The sequence below is a fragment of the Pteropus medius genome, unplaced genomic scaffold (assembly GCF_902729225.1).
Source record: "Pteropus medius unplaced genomic scaffold, Ma_sr-lr_union100, whole genome shotgun sequence".
Classification (NCBI taxonomy): Eukaryota; Metazoa; Chordata; class Mammalia; order Chiroptera; family Pteropodidae; genus Pteropus; species Pteropus medius.
The window spans coordinates 34,179,850-34,197,686 of NW_024351730.1; the positions used below are offsets into that span (position 1 = coordinate 34,179,850).

Here is a 17,837-nt window from a genome sequence, read left to right on the forward strand (position 1 = left end):
GCATAAAGGACGATTTTAAAAATTTTTTTCCAAGACACTGGAGTAATGCCTAATAACTAGAGTACTTTAAACTCCAATCTGCCTGAAAAAGTTCCGATTTATGCTTGTTAACTTAATTAATAGTGTCACCTTTCACTCTCAAAAGTGTTTTGGGAAAGCTGGAGATAAGGGAGGTACCAGCAAAGGCTACAGCCAGGGTATTAGAAGAAACCCCTCCATCAGTATCCGAAGAATGCAGAATCACTAAAAAGTTCAGTTTTTATTGGAAAGATCTTTTTACTCCTCTCCATGCCCTGCCAGAATCCAGGATTCATTCCTCCACTGCTGACTCCAATACATGATCCTGTGGGCCAGTTCCTGAGGACCCAAGAAAAGTATAAGTGGACCACCCCAAAACACTTCACCAGGGGATTTTCTGGATCACCACATCCTTAAGTAGCAATAGGAAATGTCTACCCACCAAGGGGATTTTCTTGTCTTCCTTTCTCAGGTGCTGATTTTTTTCCACCATCCCCACATCCTAAAAGCAACAGTGAGTCACCTTCAGTGGTGAGTCAGTCTTCAAACAAATCTGCTGCATACATCGAGAACCACTAGCAATTTGAGGCTTTTTGTTTCTCTGAATTTAAATGTAATTTTGACAAAGGAAGCTTTATAGAAATACAATTTTTAGGTATTTTATAAGTTTGATTTAAATATTTTAAAAATGGTTATAAAAATCATCCTCCCAGTTTGGACCATGTAATATATGGTTATCCTGCTAATAGAAGAAATTAATTAGTTGGTAAACAGAACATGTTTGAGCAGAAAGTTGCCCTGGATTTTAGGCAGACCCTAGACATCAGTCACAAAGTAGAAGAAACTTTCAGTAAGGAGTGTACATTAGCATCATTTTCATAAACATATTGAAGATTGCTGCAGCCTCCTCGGGCTTCTTAAATCTCTCCCTAAAAAATCACCACCACCTGTGCATTCTACCTCTGACAAGTTTTTCAGATCACTTTCCTTGGTTCCATAGCCACTTTTAAAATTAAAAAAAAAAATTAAAAACGCTGTACCTCATCAGGAGTCCTTCAACACAACTATGTCACTACTTTTCTGAAACACATTTGATTATGTTACTTTCCTGATTATGCTCTTTCTCTTTAGGTCTATGAGCTCCATGGATGGGCTTTGAGGGATCTATGATCATCCATGTACTTGTATTTGAATTGTGAGTGTCTGCACACTGAAGTGAACATCAATCCTAATATTTTCAACCTTTTTAAAGAATAAAAACTTCTGGCCTAATACTATATTCCAAACTCCTTAGCATGGCTTCAAGGTTTTTCAAAATCAACTTCCATACTAGCCTTCTATTATATAACTTAAATTCTAGCCACAGTGTTCATAATAATAGGCCACGCAAAGATGTTCACAGCCTAATCCCCAAAATTTATATTTTACTTTGCATGGCAAAAGAGAATTTGCAGATGTGATTAGATTAAGGGTCTTGAGATGAGGCAATTATCCTGGATTATCTGGGCCCAATATAATCACATGTGTCTGTTTAAGGATGCAGAAGGCTCAAAGCTACCGGATTAAAGATGTAGGAAGAAATCACAAGCCAAGGAATGAAGGCGCCCTCTAGAAGCTTGAAAAGGCAAGCACCTCCCTAGAACATAAAGAACCACCTTGACTTTAGTACCATAAAATGGATTTCAGACTTCAGACCTCCAGAATAAGATAATGTTCATGTTGTTTTAAATCACTAACAGTGGCAATTTGTTACAGCAGCAATAGAAAACTAATACACTGTAGTTCCACAAATTAAATAAGGTATACATTTTCCCATTTCGGAACCTTTGTTCATGATTTTTTTTTGTATTTGCCATAAATGTCATCTTCTTTTTCTGCTTGGCAAACTCATACACATACTTCAATGCCCAGCACCAATGTCACTAGCATTCCTCATTAATACTGCTCCAGTGTGTGTACCTATGCCTCCTTTAAACCACTAGTATAATAGTTACACATGGCATTGTTATTGTTTGCAAACCTATCTTCCTAGATAGGGAACTACTTGAGGGATAGGGCAATATATTATTCTATTTCCTTGTAAGTGTCATAACATAAATATTTGTATAATTAATGCTTTTAATATTTAGTGATAAACCTTATGTTGTTCTTGGAAGCATTTTGAGACTCACTTAAAAGTTAGGACAAGAAATGGGAATTACATAAGTGTCATCAGAAAAAGAGTTGAAAACTGTGAGCAGATATGCTTCTTAAGGGATTTAAGAGAAAAAAGTCCAGAGATCTGAAAAAGGAAAAAGAGTCAGAATAATAAATATAGGATGGGGAAATGAGGGAAGGTGGTCCCTAGGTACAAACTTCCAGCTATAAGCTAAAAACGTCTGGGGGAATACAATGTACAACACGGTGACTATAGTTAATAATACTGTATTATATATTTGAAAACTGCTGAAAGAGATCTTAAAAGTTCTCACAAGAAAAAGAATTTGTAACTATGTGAGGTGATGGATGTTAACTAGATTTACTATGGCAATCATTTCACAATATCTACATATATTGAATACAATGTTATATGTCAAGTATATCTCAACAAAAGAGGAAGAAAAAATCAATAAAGAGGAACTACTAAAACAGAAGTAAATTGGAAACTGCGTATTGGGAAATGTTTGTGGTCTCCAGCATGAGTCCTTCATTTTCCATCTTTTTATCAGGTAGATTCTCTGAATTTTTTCTAATCTTACATTTGAATAAAGGTTAAATTGAAATGCTTGAAACGATTACTTGATTTTTTAAAATAAGAATCTGGTCCATTAGTTTATTAACATTTTGGCATTAATTTTTTTTTCACTTGACCCTTTGCAAGACTACTAAATAATATGGTTTATAGTCCTCAAAAAAAATTCAGAAAAGTAAAACTTTTTAAAAATGGTCATTAGCAAATATGAAAATATTTTTATTAACAATAATTGCCAGACTAGAAAAGATGTTTTAACTTGTGAAGGGATATAGGGAACAGTCAGAAACATTTGTGTATCGCCAAAGCATATTGCCTTTCACATAAGTTCTCATGTAAAAATGTTATAACAATTTTACAGTGCAGAACTGTAGAAGTGAGGTTCAACAGAGGTTCAGACTTACACAGCCAATTATGGACAAAGTTGGGTTTCAAACTCATGCTTCTCTGAGACCTATGCTCTCAAAAGTGTATTAAATTACAATCAGTAAATCCCTCTCTTTGGAACACACCTGGTTTCCAGTTGTGACTAGGCTAAGGGTAATGACATATAATGAACATTACTGCCAATTACAAGGTATAAACGGCAAACCAATATTCTAGCTTAGAAAAATACTAGAGCAGGAGAGGTACTTCAAGAAATTATTTTTTTAAATAATAATTACTAAGCACTTTTACCTGTATTAACACATTCAATAAACATGAAAAAAGCTAGGATATAAGTACCATCTTCCCCATTTTCTAATGAAAAAAAAAAAAACATTTGAAACTCAGAGAAATCAAATTACTCACCAGATCATACAGCTGAAAGATGTACAAACGGAATAGAAACTCAAGACCACTTTCTTATTCATTTAACAATCAAATATTTACTAGTACCATGTGCCATGTATTATTGCAGATACTATGTTCCTCTCCAGAGTTTTAAAAATGGATATAACTTGTAATCCTAAAATCCTTGCAACTCAATATGCTAGGCTATTATGGACTGTTACGAAAGATGGAGGGGGCATTGCTACAGGATTCTTGTGCATTCATGGTGAAGTGTAATAACATCTCACACTACTATAGCTGCAATAGTTTATTACCTATTGGTAAAAAGAAATAAAAAATAACAGAAACAAACAAGGTCAGAACAAAATTAACTCCTGTGTTGTAGTAATGGATACTCTTGTTAAATAAATCAGCCTGTTCCTTTTTAATATTACTAAAAACAAACTACCAATTGAAGTGAGAAATTTTAAAAAGTCCAGTCAGCTTCAAAATGATAGATTTAATAATCTTATCACTTTCTCCTCAAAAAGCAATCATGTAATTGTACATCAATTTCAGCACATTGTTGATAGGGACTTTCTGAATTGTTGGCTAGTTCTACATCCCAAAGGAAACACACACACACACAATGTTAAAGACAAGGGAGAAGGGAAAACAGAAATTTGTGAATACTGTAACCTTAAGTATAGGGAGGAAAGAGTTGGGGGAAGGGAAACTATACCGATATCTATACCTAGTCATCTCAAAGCAAAAGAGGGAAAATACGAAAATCCAAGGAAAGGGAGATAGTTATCACCTACTACCACCTTTCAGAATTGAGATGTTGGGGTTAAGGTTGAGAGATACAATACAAACGATGAGAAGGGCAGAGTCAAACCCTTATTCAACTTTTGTGGTTTTTAAACTAAATAAAGGAGAACAAAGATAATAAACGAAAATATATTTCAAACATATTTCCAAAAGGATAACTCCTTAAAAACTGCCTCTTGCATCATATTCTCATTTTATATCTTTACCATTCATTTCAGATACTTATAATTGGGCTAAAAATCTGCAGGATAAAACAGTATTATAATATGCTGCGATTAGAATTAAAGCAAAGAAAGAAAATGTGCACCTGTTTAGGATTAAGAATTTTTGATAGACAATCCAGAAGTGATTTTGTAAATCCCCATATGATTGCAACCATAGATATATAATTCACTCTTGCAGTTACTCTACAATATCATTACTTATGTATGAATTAATTTGGCCTTTCCCACTATAGTTGTCTTTTAGATAGCTATAGCTCCTTTCAAAGCTTCCTTTCTCAGAAAGTTGAGAGAATATACGTTATTTCTATCTAATCATAGATGTAGAAAACAATAAAATCATAGCTAGTGTTTACTTAGTGCTTTGTGCTGAGTACCTTTTATATATATACTGTTTCTATAACAATATACATTTATATAACATACTTATAGATTACATGTATAATTTATATATATAATAGGCTATTATATCCATTTTAGTATATACGAAACTTACATATACTATTTATTTATATTATATATTTATATATACAACAAAACCAAAATCAATATGATTTTTATTACCACTATCCATATGTGAAAGATTTTATATGACTAGCCAGAGAGTCCCTAATAGGTGGGAGTCACAAGTACAAACCGGAGACCGTCTGTGTTTCCACAACCCAGAAGGTTTATTACTAAGATGTACTACCTGTCTGGTCTCTTTATTTTATTGTTTACATGCTTCTAAAACAATGGCTAAGATAACTATAATATAAAAAGTGTTACCATTGAAATATTAAAATTAAAAAATAACAATCATTGGATAAAAAAAGAAAGAAAAGTACTTGGAATTTGAAACAAATTAGCTATATAGTAATTAAGAACAAACTTAGGCTCATAGGTTTGGGCAAGTCAATGCGAAAATGGCCATATCTAGTTCTTGTGTTAGGAAATAAACCAATTTTCCAAATTTCATCTGGAAATTATAATTTCTTCTGACATTAAAGATAGCCAGAATTTATATGAATCCTTAAGTGATAGTATATCATGAGCAGTATTTTCAACAGCAGTTGGACTAAACACAGATACCCTCAGAAAGTCATTAAATGGTAAATAAGTACACAAAGTAATGCCCGAATTAGCCATGAATGCAACGCAAATCAAAACCAAAATGTGATACCACTTCAAACCCACTAGTTGGCTACAAATCAAAAAGAGGTAACAAGTTACTGGTGAAAATATGGAGAAATTGGAGCCTGCTACTGTCTGAATATTTTCGCCCCTCCAAAAATCATTATGCCCAATGTGATGGCATTAGAAGGTAGGGCCTTTGAGAAGTGTTTAAGTTATGAGGGTAGAACCTTTATTAATGGAATTAGTTATTATAAAGGAGACACACAGATCATGTGAGACTCAACAAAAAGGGACCATCTATAAACCCCTTTCATCATGTGGGACTCAACAAAAAGGGACCATCTATAAACCAGGAAGTGAGTTTTCACCAGCCATCACACCATATCTGCTGGCACCATGATCTTGGACATCTCAGCCTCCAGAACTGTGAGAAATAAATTTCTGTTGTTTATAAGCTACCCAGACTCTGATATTTTGTTATAGCAGTCTGAATAGACTGAGATTCCTTATACATTGTAAAAATGTAAACTGCTTTAGAAAATAGCTCCTCAAAAGGTTAAACAGAGTTACCATATGACCTAGCATAATCTCATGTACCTAAGAGAAACAAAAACATATGTCCCCCAAAAGCCTTGTACATGGATGTTCATAGCAGCATTATTCATAATAGCCAAACAGTAAAAACCTAAATGTCCATCAATTGATGGACAAATAAAAGGTGGTATATCCAAATAATAGAATATTATTCAGTAATAAAAAGAAACGATGTAGTAGTACATGCTACAGCATGACGAACCTCACAAATACTATGTTAGGTGAAAGAAGCCAATCACAAAGAACACATATTGTATGATTCCATTTACATGAAATGTCTAGAATAGGCAAATCTGTAGAGACAAGAGGATGCCAAGAGCTGAGAAACAGGAGAAAGTGCTGGGGGGGCGGGGGATGGCAGTGACTGCTAATGGTACGGGATTTGTTTCTGTGTGATTAAAAGTTCTAAAATCAATCAAACATGAGTTTGATAAAACTATAATGAGGCCTTTTCACTCTAGAAGCACTGAAGCCAAGTGTTAATAATTGCTTTCCTCAAGCATAAGAGAGTCTCATTAAGACAGAACTGCATCATGATATATATACCTAGATGAATTAGGGATAGCTTCTAGGAGGAATGAGCTAATCTAGCAAGGATTATTATTTAAACTTTTTTGGATTCCGGATCCTTTGAGGATGTGTTGAAAGCTCTGAAGGAGGTAGGCATGGTGTTATTCTGAGGAATCTAAATAATATCACAGCCATCCAGGAAGACGCTCCATGACTAGTGAAACAAGACAAAAACAAGATCACTCTATACTCCTGCCTGAATGAAATTTTAACAAGGGTGTGGTGTGTGTGTGTGTGTGTGGGGAAATGCTGTGTGTACTCACAAAAATGACCAAACATCATCCTCTCCTGACTAGTAGAAGTGACTACCGCTTCTTCTCCAATGATGACTCTTGCCTCTGTTACACCAGCTTCTCATATAAAAATTAAGATGCTCCAAAGCCAAATTGACGCTGCTTTCTGACAAGACCCAATCCAGAAGAGACACTCCACTTTCTTTAAATCTCCCCAAATCACCTTACCCAAATTCTATATAAAGCTCCACCTGACCCCCTCTTTCTGAGAGGCTCCATGGTTTTCCAAGGTATGGATCTCCCTTGCTGCAGTAGTAGGCCCAATTTGGGCAACAGGCGTGGTTCCTGGTGATATTTGGCTAAAAAGAATCAATGATATATTTACACTATATTGCCAATAAGAGCACATATAAAATTATGTGTATTATTTCATGTTCTCATTAATAAAATATAATTACATTGATGCAAGATAGACAGTAGATACACACCAAATGTTAAGAGTAGTTACCTCTGAATGTTGGTATTTTTTTTCCTGCATTTAATATTTTCCTTCAAAGATTGTATATAATTTAAGAAGAGAACAGAGATAAGAAGAAAAACTCCCTCCCAAAAGAATATATTATGAGGGAGGAATCTCATATTCAAAATTGTGGTCAAGACATAAGGTTTTCAAACCTGAGCATATTAGAATCACTTAGGATGCTCACTGAAAATACAGATTCCTGGACTTCATCCCTGGAGTGCTTTCCAGAATCAGTATGTTGGACCCCAGGTGATTCTGACCAGTAAGGTCTGAGGAGAAACCTTGAGAAATGCAGTTTTTTTGGACAAACTAGAAGTTGAAGGATGTAAACATTAACAGAAGAAAGAGAAGACTTTCCAGGCTAAAGAAAAAGTATGAAGAGCCTAAAAGCAGGAAGCTGCACATGCTAAGGACTGCGAGAGTAAGTGGTCTGATGCACAGTGAGCTCTCAGAAAACCTGAGTTCGACCAACTGACAGAACTGAGGGCTCCTTTAGAGAATAGTTGGAAACTGGGCAGGTTTAGAAAGGTAAGGTAGATATATAAATTTCGCTCAAGATTTTCACCCACATTGCTGACATCAATCAGCAATTCACTGGTTTCTTCAATTTTTATCCACGTTTTTCAGGAACCAAATCTAATTTTTCCTTAAACATTTCCAGCAACTACTTTCATCTTTTTTGGCCCTTTAAATCTTTTCTTCTCTCCTAGGAATTCATTCTTTTATTTTTGCCTATGCCATCAGTCAACTGAAAATCTAACGCTAGCCAACAAGGAAACACAGAAACAAGTTCAAAAGTCCCCAACTGGGCAGCTGTATGACTCAAGAGTATAAGAAATCACTATCTTCCAATATCATGTTAACTTTTTCAAAAAGATATGGGATTTTCCAATGAGTAATCTGATCTTTCACTTGTCTCCAGAAATTTTCAAGCGCAAAAGTGTTCCTAACTTTAACTATTTTAAAAGAAAATTTTTTTCTTTTAAAAATAATTTGAGTTTTTAACTATAATACAAAGTAAAATTACAGCTAAAAAAGACTTCAAAGAACAAGCTTTCATTTTACTGATGGCAACTATTTCACATCCTGTTTGCTCTAAAACACACATACATGCACATACCCAAAGAAAAATAAATTATATTTTAGTTGGAAAATGCTCCTCAATATTTTATGTCCCTTAAAATAATTAACAGTAAATGGTTGTTGTGAAAACCACTGATTTTCAAGTAAATGGAACTCTCCCTCCCCAAAAGTATTTCCTTTAAAATCAAGAATTTACCAAGAGATGTCCTATTTCAATACAAAACTATCGTGCATAAAGGATACTGCTGAAAGTGAGGCCACATAATGCATTTGTATTTATATTATGTCAGCTGAAAAGGAAATTCGGAGCTTGTAATGAGAAACATAAGCTACTTTCAGTTGATTGAGCATAGTTTTTAGAAAACCCACATTCCAATGAACCAAATGCTAAGTCTGATAAATACTGTTGCATACTTAATGTGCTCTCACTATTAGAATGCCTTGTTGGTAGGTTAATTCTAAAATTCCTTTTTAATAAATGGCAATTTTAATTATGCAGAAATAATCATAATATATTTTTTCTTCATGTCTTTGAGTTATATACTTCAATTGTGATAGTGTGGGCAGAGCATAGTGCTTTAAAGCCTGATAGACCTGGCTAGAATCTGTCACCTACATATAATTCATATACCTTTTTAGCCCTTGTTTTCTTGTACATAAAAGTAATATCTACCTCATAGTACTGTTATAAGGATTAAGAGATTGTATATATGCAGAAGGAAAGAAATACTGTTGGCAAAATTTCCCAAGGAATGGAATGTCTTGATTAGAGAATAACCGTAAGTTAGAAGATAAAGAATACAACACTGTTCTGCATAGCAAAGTGAAAAGAATCTTAAGGTTTCACAAGCAGCTGAGAGGGAAAGACACAGAGGATCCTGATACAGAAAAATGCTGGGAAGAGAAAGGAGAGGATGGCATAGTAAAATGGATTGAGGCTGTGACTCAAATTGAAGAATTGATAAGTTCCCTGAAGCCAACCAGACTCTTAACAGGGATGCCCAAAATTTAATCCTAAGCCCCTCCCCACTCTTGTACTCTAATATAAATATGCCATAATTACAACCTCTTCCCCCTCCCCCATCAAAAAGGAAAAAAATAAACATTCTTGTGTAAAGACAGCTGCCTTGGGTAAAGTCTTAATACATGTCTGCTAAATACAGCTGCCTTGTGTGACATGGTGTTTTGAGGAAATCAAGGAACGTGGGCTGTTACAGATATGAACTTACACAGGAGATGAAAAGAGAACAGCCATAAGAGATAAGATACCAGCAAGCTGGAAAATTCAGCAGAAACAGAAACAATGTGATATCTGGAAGAAAATTAAACCCAAGACATTAGGAGAGGGAGATAAGAAGAGAGTTCATTTTATTTTAATGTCATGGGGCAGAGTGACCCCAGTAAGCTGGAGGGGTAGGGGGAATGCCAGGCTGTTAACATTTGGTTACATGGCAGGTAGTAAATGTCAGCTTTCCCCCCTTATAGGAATGAATCATGTCAGATACAAGTGTTTTCACGTTTCTTATAAGTTTGCCCAGGAAAAAGGGGCAAACTTTTGAAAGTGATATAAAACTAGCATGAAGTTATATTTTATGCAAAATAGTCAACCAAGACTGCAGAAACTGGTTGATAAAGGAGGAGAGGGTAAGATTTATCTTTAGGAAAAGCAGGCATTTGTCAAAAAACACTTATAACTTTACAGCATAACTAGGCGATCAAAGATTTTCCTTCATGCCTAATAGGGGAAGGCTGTGATTTTGAAGAAGGCAATTGAGCAGTTTGGGCAGGGGAGTTAAATAATTAGGCTTAGAATCAACATTTCGGCAGTATGACTGCTCAGGTCAGTCCCTTTTGAAACACTCTAACAATATGGCCTTTGCAAATAAATGACGAATTACTACGCTACTTACTTTGTGTTAACGAAAAAGGTCAGACATTTATGTTCAGATGCTAGAGCAACTTTACTGAAACTTTTCCATTTTCCAACGTATTATACAAAAGGAAAAAGACAAAAGGCTAAACGCGTTTCCTCGGTAAACAGGTGCTTGCAGGACCAAGGTGCAGCCACTCCCTTCTCCTGGGAAGAGCCCCGTAGGCAACCGAGTCCGCGAGGGGGAAGAAGGCGCAGTTCATCCCACAAGTTGTTAATGCACAGGTGCCTGCATTCGCTCCACTTAGAATGCCAAAATAGAAACGTATGGTGTCGGCGTTTGAAACAAATCAAGGGAGTCTTTGTCAAACTGCAATTCTCTTATTACTACTGAAAAGCAGGGGTGTCAGGAAATTCACGAGAGCCTCCCACAGGCTCGCGCGTCTCCAAGTGCAGTCGGTTTTGAGCAAGGTGGGCTTCTAGAGGCTGTGGCTTCAACCCTTGAGCATCCCACGAGGGAGGGAGACCCACACTCTGCTTGCCCGCTTCCCGCTGCGCCCCAACCACCCAGGACTTGTTTAGGTGGGTGGTGCGTGTAAGCCCCAGCTCTACTCCCTAACCATGTCCTCACCAGGAGCCAACCTCCCTGCCCTCCGACAGCAGCCGCGTCCGCGACTCCTACCGTGCTCCTGCCAGTCCCGTTAAGGCCAGCGGGCGCTGAGAAGCGCAGGCGCCGCGGCCGCTATTTGTAAACACTCTCCACGTGCGCTCGCCCTACCTCATTTGCATGTCACTGCCCGCACCTGAGGATGCGTAGCTTTCTTTCGAGCCCTCCAAAGGTGGTATCTTTATTTCATCTGAGCATAAAATAAGCCTCGCCTGCCGAGCTGGGCTATTGGGAGGAAGGCCAAGACATGCTTAGCTTGTACCGTCCCCTGCTGGTCGTAGAAGCAGCCGGCAGGCTGGGGTGGGCGGGCCATTAACCGAGCCCACGCGGCACCTAGAGTCGCAGCAGAGCCCGGCCCCGCCCCTCCCGCCCACTCGCCGAAGACCCCGCCCCCGGGCCGCGCGCGCTCGCCCGCGCAGGCCACGCCCCCTCGCCGACACAACGTTCCTGCGGGGGCGCGCGCGTGCACCCTAATCCCCCGCCTTCCGGCTCCGGCGGCGACGCTCGCTGCTTGCTGCTGCCGCGCCACCGGTGTCAACGTCCCTCCAGAGACTCCATTTGCTCTCAGGGCGTTCTGGCAGCTTCTCAGGCAGGCGGAGAGCGATGCCCCCGGTCCGCGGACTGGCGTCCCCTGGGCCAAGCAGCCGCTTGCTTGCTGGCTTGCTGCGGCGGTGACACCCTGGTCGCCAGCGGCCACGGAGGAATCCGGGCTCCCTCCGCGTGAGCAAAGACGTCCCGCGCTCCAGAGCTCGCCCTGCGGGGAGAGGCCCACGCTTACGCGGCTTCTCTCTGACCTCTTAATTTCAGGAGGTAGGCAATTCAGGTCCCGCTGTCACTGCAGATAATGCCTGAAAGCATTATTTGTCGAATTAGCCATCACATTGATAGGAGGCGTTAATTGTCTCAACATAGTTTCAGAATAGATGTGGGTAATACCACAGACCCTGATATTGAAAAAAATGTTTTTGATATTTTCCTTTAGGTTTCGGAGGCTCCGAGTGCCTACACAGCCCCCCACAGGAACTACAGTACTTCTGTTGGCCCATTGAGGATCATCCTTCACCAGGATTATTGTAACATCATTACTGAGCCTTCCACCCATACCCTCTACCATGAGTCCTGATTTCTACCAATGAAAATTTAATGCTTGCTTTAATCATATGACAACACCTCTTGTCTACCCCTTTTCCTTTCCAATTGCTGAATACATTAGGTATAAGTTTGTGTCGTGTTAAAGTACAAAGTTTTCTGCCTGTTCACTTTTGCCTTATTTGCACTGCTCACTTCTGCCCAGCCTGCCTTACTTTGCTTATGATTTCCATAACGACTCACTTGTGTAACCTGTAGAGCAGTCGTTGCCTGAAGAGGCAGCATTCCATACAATAATACACTGCCTGAAAAAAAAAAGTTATGGGATGAGTTTTCCCACTATATTTAACTATATGTCAAGTCTGGAAGTCTTCTCTTAAACTATTCCTCAGCACATTTCCCAAAATACTTACACCTGAGTTTTAGTTCCTTTAGCAAAGAACCTCACCTGTAATGATGGCAAGAATTGAGTGTGCAATAAGACAGTTTTAGAGACCTTGCTAATACAATATTGGTTGCAGTCTCCATTGAGATTGTAGTTCTTGAAAAAACCTTAAACTAAATGAGGAAGAGAGATAGAGACACTAGGGTAAATTAGAGCTAGTCCTTGTAGAAGGAACTTTGTAAGTTTTGAAATAGCAAAGTGAAGAGAGTCACATAGGCCTTGCCTGGAAATTAGCCAGCACGGGATTCATCTACGTCCTAGGAAGACGGGGGGGAGGAATTTTAAAACCCCATTTCTGGTCTCATTGTGTTCAAATCTAAGTTGTTAAATATCTTGCTCTAGTCATCTCCTGAAATATTAGACATTAAAATGTTGGGGAAACGTAAACGCGTGGTGTTGACAATTAAGGACAAGCTTGACATTATTAAGAAACTAGAAGAAGGTATCTCTTTCAAAAAACTTTCTTTGGTGTATGGAATTGGTGAATCCACAGTTCGTGATATTAAAAAGAACAAAGAAAGGATAATAAACTATGCAAATAGTTCAGATCCTACAAGTGGGGTATCCAAACGTAAATCTATGAAGTCATCAACATATGAGGAACTTGATAGAGTTATGATAGAGTGGTTTAACCAACAGAAAACAGATGGGATTCCAGTGTCTGGAACGATTTGTGCAAAACAAGCCAAGTTCTTTTTCGATGCTTTGGGGATGGAAGGTGATTTTAATGCATCATCTGGCTGGCTAACTCGTTTTAAGCAGCGGCATGGTATTCCAAAGGCTGCTGGTAAAGGAACAAAATTAAAAGGAGATGAAACTGCTGCCAATGAATTTTGTGGTAACTTTCAGGAATTTGTTGAGAGAGAGAATCTACAACCAGAGCAAATTTATGGTGCTGATCAAACTGGATTGTTTTGGAAATGTTTACCATCAAGGACATTAGCTCTTGAAACTGAGCACAGTACTTCTGGTTATAGGTCAAGCAGAGAGCGAATCATTATTATGTGTTGTGCAAATGCCACAGGTTTACACAAACTGAATCTTTGTGTTGTGGGAAAAGCAAAAAAACCCCGTGCATTCAAAGGAACTGACATTTCAAACCTTCCTGTCACTTATTTCAGTCAAAAAAGTGCATGGATAGAACATTCTGTTTTCAGGCAGTGGTTTGAAAAATACTTTGTGCCACAGGTACAGAAGCATTTGAAATCCAAGGGTCTTCTAGAAAAAGCAGTGCTGCTTTTGGATTTTCCACCAGCACATCCAGATGAAGAATTGTTGAGTTCAGATGATGGCAGAATAATTGTGAAATATTTGCCACCAAATGTCACAAGTCTAATTCAACCTATGAGCCAGGGAGTTCTAGCCACGTTAAAAAGATACTACCGTGCAGGACTTCTGCAGAAATACATGGATGAAGGAATTGACCCAAAAATGTTTTGGAAGAACTTGACAGTGTTGGATGCAATTTATGAAGTATCAAGAGCTTGGAATATGGTAAAATCAAGTACCATAACCAAGGCATGGAAAAAACTTTTCCCTGGCAATGAAGAGAATTCAGGTATGAACATTGATGAAGGAGCCATTTTAGCAGCTAACTTAGCAACGGTTTTACAGAATACAGAAGACTGTGAACATGTTGACATTGAGAACATTGATCAGTGGTTTGATTCCCGGAGTAATGACTCAAGCTGTCGGGTGCTAACTGACAGTGAAGGTGCTGAGGACCAGTCCAAGCCTGCTGAGCAAAAGCCTTCCAACAAGACTAGAAAAACAGAGCTGCATCCAGAGAGGCACATTAGCCATAAAGCTGCACTTGAATGGACTGATAATTTACTGGATTATCTAGAACAACAGGATGACATGCTTCTGTCTGATAAACTGGTATTACGGAGACTTCGAACGATAATAAGAAGAAAGCAGAAGATCCAAAATAACAAAAATCATTAATAGTGCTCTTAAGGGTTTCAGTGTATTTACATTTTTGTGACTTTATCTTCAGTGGAAATTATCTTGCTTGAAGTACTATGGATTTCAAAGCCAAATACATTTTATAAATGATTTTAGGATTAGATGCCATTTTGGATTACTTAAATTACTGCTCTTTAACGTCGATCTTAGTAAGTGAGCATTGACATGTAACTTGTCTGTCATCTGTTTCTAATCTGTATTATACTAATTAGATCATAAGGTTCCTGAGGCCAGGGATCTTATGTCTGTTTTGTGCCTGAATTTCATTGTGTCTAATAGAGGACCGTGCACACTATAGGCAATCAATAAATCTTACTTAAATTGAATTTTTATGGCTTTCTTTGAACTTCAGCTTCCAAATTGAATTATGTTGGGAGTGAGTTCCAATTTCCACGATTTACCAACCTGCTGAAAATTTTAGAACTCAGCAAAAGTTATGCTTCAGGTATTTCTGTGTAAAATCAGAGAACAGGGGAAAAGTCTAAAGCCTTAAATATGGCATTCTATACCAACTCTATTTGGGCACTCAGCAATTCAGATTGGTGATCCCTGAATATAATGAAAGAAGAGAAATAGGTTAAAATGTCCCCAGGGCTTACATTTCACTCTTATTCCATCTGACAGTAGGGAGAGTGCCTTCATAGTTTTGGAAAGAATATCGACCCTGTTCCAGAAAAATAGATTTCAGTTCCCAAACCATTGCAATTAGAAGAGGTAAGGGTTAAATTTTATCTGTCATTTTTATCCTTTATTAGTATGTATATATCAATAGTTTTTCTCTTTTAATATGCTATTTGATATTTATGTAACACTTTAAAGCTTATAAAGTATGCTTTGTAATAGCACATTTTTCTGTGAGAGATAGTATAAGCATATATATAATTTGTGGAACCATCACATAAACAATGGACTGACATTAAATAGAACACGAGAAAGGCAATATAGAACATCATGGGCTGCTGTGTGACCATGGGCAAGTTACTTAGTCCCTCTGTAAAATAGGAATAATACCTGGAGAATGAGTCACCACCATCCCTTACAGTGACTTCGAGCAGACCTCCAGGGGACCTGGGCACCCCTGTTGAAGTCTAGGGCATCACCTGATCATTGGGAATGCTGGCTGGGGTGTCTGCATACATTAGAGGGCAATGCTGAGTCCCCCAAGTCCCTAGGACTGCAGTGTGTGTTGTCAGTCATCACAGGGAACCATCAGTAAACACACACACACACACACACGTGAGGCCTGCCCTAGTTGCAGTTTGGGATAACAGAGCTCAAAGATAAACGAGTTCTCTTCAAGCAGCTGAAGGCATATTTTGTGAGATGATGAACTTACCTCAAAAGCAGAAATGCAAACTACAAATGCAGTGGAGAACTGGCAGGACTCAGTCACCAAGCAGCATCAGCAGTACTAGCAGCAGTGGTGGCAGCAGCAACAGCAGCACCACCAGCACTGTCCCCCATCTAACTGTCAAGTCCTGGGGTCACTGGGCCTGATTTGCCCAGCAATGTCCTGATTGCCATTGGTCATCCCAGAGTAAGTATTATAGTGCCCCTTTTACTCTCAAGTGTTTCAGTTTAGAAGTTAGATGGTTTCCCTACCAGTGACCCAGAGAAGGGAGTTGATCTGCCCAAGGTCACACATTCGCCAGGGGCCAAGAAGTGGGTAGAAGTTGCTTCTCTCGGCTTCAGACAATGTGGCCTAGTGGCCAACGGCATGGGCTCCCTTCAGACAGTGAGCCTCTGAGGGCTGGACTGCAATCCTGATCCTACTTCATTCTGGAGCCTAGCATAGCACCTGCCTCCCTGACACAGGTAGGAAGTCCCTTATTGAAATTCTGTCTTTCCTAGAGGACAAGAAGTGCTCCCAGTTCATGTGCTGAATGTCTGCTACGTGCCAGGCACAATGCTGGATGTTCCACAAATCAGTATCTGTTTTGTGATCCTCAACACCAATCCTGTGAGGTATAGTACCTCACCCATTTCAGAGGGAGCCCCCAAAGGGAGTTGGCAGAGACCCAACTGAACATTCCTGAGACAAGGACAGAGGTCTCAGCTCTCACAGGGAGCTGCAATCTTCTGTTCCTCTATGGGCACCCAGGCTGCAGAAATCCATGAGGCACTCAGCCAAGGCCTTCCATAAAACCACTGTTAGCCTTCAGAAATGTGCTGGGTATGATGTAATTCCAGAGAATGCTTCCACCAGCGTTATTCCCCCACATAGCCAAATATCACTATAAATTCATCAGGCTCAGAAAATCCTTGAACGATGCTCCATGCAGCTGACAGGCACAGTCACCATGAGGGCATCTTTGTAATTCCCTTCTGATCAAAAATCAGGCCTGGGACTAGAGGGTGGATCTAGCTAGATCTCTGCAGGCCACCAGGGTGGCCAACATCCTTTCCCCATGGAAATCACTGTGTGTGTTGGAGAAGAGGGGTGCGGTGCCAGAGTCCATCCTTATTCCTGGCTCCTCACTGTTTCTCTTCTTCCGGGTCTCCCGGAGCCTGCCTTCTCACAGGTCCCTGTCCAAGAACATATTTGTTTAGTATAATTTGGAAAGCCAGAAACAAAAGGTATTACAATGAACTGTACAAAGCATCCTGTCTTCCACATTTATGGCCAACCTAAAAATAGATATGAACATATTGAGTGCAGTTCCTTTATGGAACTTTAAGTGTGATTTATGAATATCCTTAGAACTTTGAACATAGACCTTCGGGGATTTTTTTTTTAAATAGTGAATCTAATAAGATTATCAGCTAGTACCCTTGTAACTACTTAACTCTCAGGGGGATATGATATATTAGAGTTATCGCACAGTTATTAAAGCAATCAGATTTTGGAACATTCAACTTTTTTTTTTTTAAGTTAGAAGAGAAAAATTGACTGTAAGACTCAGCTTCATTAACTTTTGAAGGAACCTCTGCCAAAAGTGCTGTTGTTCTCAAGGGGAATCAACATCTGAGCTTGTAACCAAATCACATCTAATTTCTTCCAAGACCAATAGACATGACACTTAATTTTTTTGCACATTTCAGAATATGTTGATCTTCTAGAACTTATTTACAAAGAAAACACAATTACTTTTGAGCCTAAACAAGACCAAGTAAACTTAAGGCAA

General features: G+C 38.8%; 1 protein-coding gene across 1 annotated transcript; it reads left to right on the forward strand.

The window, feature by feature from the left end:
* The first annotated feature begins 11,877 nt into the window (after positions 1–11,877).
* Positions 11,878–15,038, forward strand: TIGD2 (tigger transposable element derived 2). The gene is made up of 2 exons (XM_039845707.1): positions 11,878–12,020; positions 12,193–15,038. The coding sequence occupies exon 2, from the start codon at positions 13,114–13,116 to the stop codon at positions 14,689–14,691; it is 1,578 nt and encodes a 525-aa protein (XP_039701641.1). The 5' UTR covers positions 11,878–12,020; positions 12,193–13,113; the 3' UTR covers positions 14,692–15,038.
* The last annotated feature ends 2,799 nt before the right edge of the window (positions 15,039–17,837 follow it).

Coding starts and splice junctions, on each gene's coding strand:
- TIGD2 (XM_039845707.1), top strand. CDS start 13,114: ATGTTGGGGAAACGTAAACGCGTGGTGTTGACAATTAAGGACAAGCTT.